The 4,685-nt window shown below is 35.6% G+C and overlaps 1 protein-coding gene across 1 annotated transcript; it reads right to left on the bottom strand.

The window, feature by feature from the left end:
* Positions 1-1,015: 1,015 nt before the first annotated feature.
* On the bottom strand, positions 1,016-2,926 carry LOC116138906 (probable dolichyl pyrophosphate Man9GlcNAc2 alpha-1,3-glucosyltransferase). Its single transcript, XM_031424581.1, has 3 exons — positions 2,744-2,926; positions 1,935-2,187; positions 1,016-1,860 (listed from the first exon to the last, which is right to left on the bottom strand). Exons 1-3 carry the CDS (start codon positions 2,903-2,905, stop codon positions 1,415-1,417), a joined length of 861 nt encoding a protein of 286 aa, XP_031280441.1. The 5' UTR covers positions 2,906-2,926; the 3' UTR covers positions 1,016-1,414.
* Positions 2,927-4,685: the final 1,759 nt, after the last annotated feature.

Raw genomic sequence — 4,685 nt, 5'->3', positions numbered from 1 at the left:
GTAAAATGAGAATCTGATTCTCTCATAAAAGAGTTTTAAATGTATAGAGTTGTTCTTATCTCTTTTTTGGTAATGTAATAAAGGACGTAACACATGAAATAGTGCTGGCTTTCATCTTTCGATTCCTTTTCTGTTCAATTGTATTTGAATTTATTTCCTCTTTTATGGTTTTTCTCCTTTTTCCCACTGTTATATGCCTTATCTACTTCTCTCATTAAAGAATTTTTTAACTGTGGATAACTATTTAGTAGTTACACAAAACTAATAATAGATTTGTTTATATAAAATTTGGTAACATGCAACTATGGAACCAATATTGTTTTTATGTAGATTATACGTATTTAGTTAGATTTATGATATAGGCAAAAATAATAATAATAAAAAAAAACTCTCAATATATTTTATTTATTTATGGAAGCCAACCAAACTTGCTTTGTGATAGATTTTAATTGTTCATTTGGTTGAATTTATCTACCCGTAAAATAAATATTTTTGTGTATGTGAAGAGAAATACCTTTTTTATAAGCTCTTTTATTAAGTTAGAGTTAATTAATTTTTAATATCAACTAAGTAATNTTTATATCAAAATTTATCTTTGGGCCTCAAGATCTGCCACAACAAAACGCTTGGCCCAAATAAAACAATATAATTTTAAATATAAAAATGGGTAAGCGGCGGGGGGGCGGGCTGTCCAAGGGGCCCGGGATTAAAAAAGTCGCCAGGCCCGTCTCCATCCCCCAAAAAAGGGCAATCCCCAGCCCATACGGGACGGGTCCCCAGAGAACCGCGTACCTTTGCCATCTCTATTTGGACCTGCAAGGCTAAATAGTTTTCTTTCTTTATTTTAGAGATATGAGCAATTCATCAGTAAGTAAACTTTTTCATCTCTTTTTTTTACTCTCGTGGAGGGCATTGCCAAAATTGGTATGGATTCTCTGTGAATTAAGCCCAGATAACTGTATTTTTAAACTTTAATTATTCATCTATGAAGAAATATCAAATTTCTGGGAGCACTACGTATTGTCATGTGTTTTGCTGGCCTGACTCAACTATCCCTCAAGCCTAGTTCAAAAGAGTCAAGAAACCCAGAAAAGCAACCATGGGTACATAAGTTTCGTAAGCAAGCTTAAATCTGCACTTCAAATAAAAGAGTGTAAATTATAATAGAACGTTAGAATTGAAAAAGAAAAATACAAAAGGAACAGCAAATTAGGCGTATTCTCCAAAAAGCATGTAAAATATGAATATTGGCTCAAACGGCCAAGAAACTTCTCCCAGTGAGATGAGTCAATCCAATAACTAGTCACCCAGCACATGCCTATGGGCATTTGCTGCTATGGATTTGAGATTCTGAGAGGAAACAAAAGTTAGATAAAATGCTATGAAGTGTGAGCTAATTTCAGAAACATGACAATCAAATAAGTTTCTTTTCCTTATCTACTGTAGAATGTTTTGATAACAACCATTGCTTTGCATTGGAGTAAAATGCGCACAACGCGAATTGGGGGAAGCACATAAGCATAATCATTGCTTCAAAGAGGTAAGGAAACTTCTCAGGAGGACGGATGGTTAAGTAAACAATATGAAGGATAGATGAGCACAGATAAAGAAAGCTGATCATAATTGATGCAATAGAAGAGGAATGATCGGTTTTCTTCAAACGGGATCTTCCACCAGGTGTAAGATATAGAAGAGTAAAGAGAGCATACATCGCCATGTACGGAAGAATCAGTTTGTCACGACAAAGGAGAGGAAACATAGAAAATAAGGCATGATGTGTCAACCATCGAAAAGGACGAGGCTCTTCTAGGGCTAATAGGCTTGCAGGCAGAAGCGGCAGCAGAATAGACTTCTCATGTACTGCAGAGATGTAAGTGATGATTTAAACAATTTTCACATGGGACAAAATGAACAAGTAAAGAAATTGTACTTACCTTGGAATGAAAATAAGTAGAATGAGAAAGAACTATTCATAAGCCCATAAAGGAAACCTTTGCCACTGGGAGCCAGTACTTGCTGAACCACTGAAGGTAGACAAGTCAAAACAGTTGCAGTAAAGCTAACTAACTTCAATGATTGTACTGTAAACAATCGCTTCCACTTTATGAGAATAGATGTGGTGCACCAAAAATTTGCAACATAGTCCTCGTATAACCCTCTCTCGAAAGGGGCAAGACGGGAAAGAACCTGCAAAGGGCACCAATTACCAATATTAAAGTAGAGAAAAAACTGATGAACAGCAGTTTAGCAGTTAGTTTGATATTCTACCACACTCAATATTTTACTTAGTTTTTCCTAGTTTATAAATCAAATCTACTTCCATTGCCAAAAAGCCTTTACATGTCCAGAGAAAAACAGTTGACATGATTACTTCAAGATTCAATGTACATGATATACTGGTCAATTGTAATGTACAGATATGACAAAATTTTAGCATAAAGCACATCCGACTAAATCATCAGATGGTCAACCTGTTTCATAAGTCTTATTCGAAGTGCAGAATCCTCACTGGATAATAGTTATCTTATCCAGACTATATTTAGAGCACTATATTCTAAATAAAAACCAAATCTTATCATTTTTTTTTACCGTAAGAGTCTCATTAAGAATGCTAGATCTTGAAACATGAGAAGTTATATATCTAAGCCAGAAAGACAAAAACCTATGTTAGTAGCCAACACATATTACTATCAGACCAACAAATTCATTTGTAAACAGAAGAGAAATTCTTAATGTTGTTTACCCCAAAAAAGTCATCTGCTGAATGAAGATATGGCCACCAAACAACAGCAAATGTTCCTATGACCACCAGGCCCAATTTTATCACTTCAAGAAGAGGACTTTTACACCTTAAGCATTTACCCAAGAGATGGCTGAAAAAAGCAGGAGCAAAATATGCACTCATCTGCGCAACAATGAAAATAATAAAACAATCAAAATACAAATTTGACAGAAACATAACACAAAACACCCACTTCAAAATAATCCTAAATAAATAAATGTAATTACAGCTTAAAATGGATTAGCTAGAGAAATGAATTAATCAGAGATTGTCATCTGTGACACATATTAAGATAACTAGCTAGTGATTGCCTTTTTCTCAATAATCCTCACATTAGCCTCTACCTGCTCAAAATGGCTGGGACATAAGTACCCCTAAAGAAGTTCAAAAGTGTAACTTAGTCAAAGCCCTACAATCAAATAACTATGAAAAAACTAGAGCTATCCATAGCATATTGAAAAGGATCATCAACTTCTTCCATTAAAATCGATTAAATTATGCCAAAATTCATTTGATATGCTCAAAAGCCACAAGTTTCTCCAGAAATCTAAGATACTGAGAAAAGCTAATGTTTCCAGAGACCAATTTCTTTTCCCATTTGCCTAATCTCTGTTATTTTCCTGAGTATTTTCACACACTCAAAATAGTAGCTCACATTGCTGGTTTGTTCATGTATGGATTTCTTTTTCATCTCATTGATGATACATCATCATTCTTCACCTTTGTTTTCAAAACTAATAGATTTGTTCCACTAGGAACCACATGTGACTACTCTTTTCAGGATATGTTAATGAACAAAGACAACTTATTGCAAAATTTTATAAATTCTGAACTTGCGATNATTTTATTCTATATCGCGTAAATCATTATTATTGCAATATGTATTGATATATGTCCTTAAAATGGTAGAACCGTGACGAGGGTATCAAGTGTTTCAAATCTTGATAGTGAGAACCCTATGAGCACATGTGGCGGCCATTCTAGAAACATCCGTAGCCCTAGTATTATTATGAAGTAAGGGCACAGATAATACGGTAAGGCTATCATAGTGTCAAACAACCCTGTTGAAAGGCAGTGACTGATCTCACTTGTCAAGGTTATTTGGTGACAACCTAGTGCAACATATGGGTGCTTGCTGTAGGCGGATATACCACAGCAAGTTCACTAGACAGACCCACCAAAGGATTCCATATGGATGGTAACCCTAGTGTCTATGGAACAAATTTTCTAACGAATGGTGGTGCATGTGATCCTTAGACTTGAGATCATCGGAGCGCCTTGTGCACTGATTTGTACAGTTTGACACTAGCCTAACGCAATTCTATTTAGAGCTGTCAATATGATGGTGATTGGTTGTATCGAGGAGTGTATCAAGACTATGGTGGATTGAAAGAGGATTCATCACTCTCGGGTACGGGAGAAGTTATCTCACAGCGTAATTCAGTATATGGCAATGACACTAAAACTGTGGCCGCAGTGGGATTGAGTTGTTGCTCTATCCAGTTTATAATATAAGTCATTGGTCTAGAAACTGAATACATAATATTGAGAGTAACTGAAGGTTGACACTATTTATATGCCTTCGTATCGTCAAGATAACGTATGATGAAAGGATCAAATTGTACGGTAACCATATCGTTGACAGGTAGCTACTTTGCTGAATTCGAATCTATCGAGTGGCCATGATGCCTTGCTAGGGGCCAATCTTGGTTTGTGTATTAGTGAGATGATTAATTGGTGTTAATCGCGATACTATACACTGCAGGTATGATGAGGAGCCTATGGGTCACACACGTAGAAGATAATTTAAGACTCAATAAGAAAGAAGGGCGTTTTCGTCTTTTTAGGTGAAAGGGTATTTTGGTAATTTCACAATGCAATTAAATTTGCTAAGGTCGTAGCC

Source organism: Pistacia vera, unplaced genomic scaffold (assembly GCF_008641045.1).
Source record: "Pistacia vera cultivar Batoury unplaced genomic scaffold, PisVer_v2 Contig344, whole genome shotgun sequence".
NCBI classification, from domain to species: Eukaryota; Viridiplantae; Streptophyta; class Magnoliopsida; order Sapindales; family Anacardiaceae; genus Pistacia; species Pistacia vera.
Note: the sequence above shows the minus strand (reverse complement) of the source record. Positions and strands in the feature narration are given on the sequence as shown.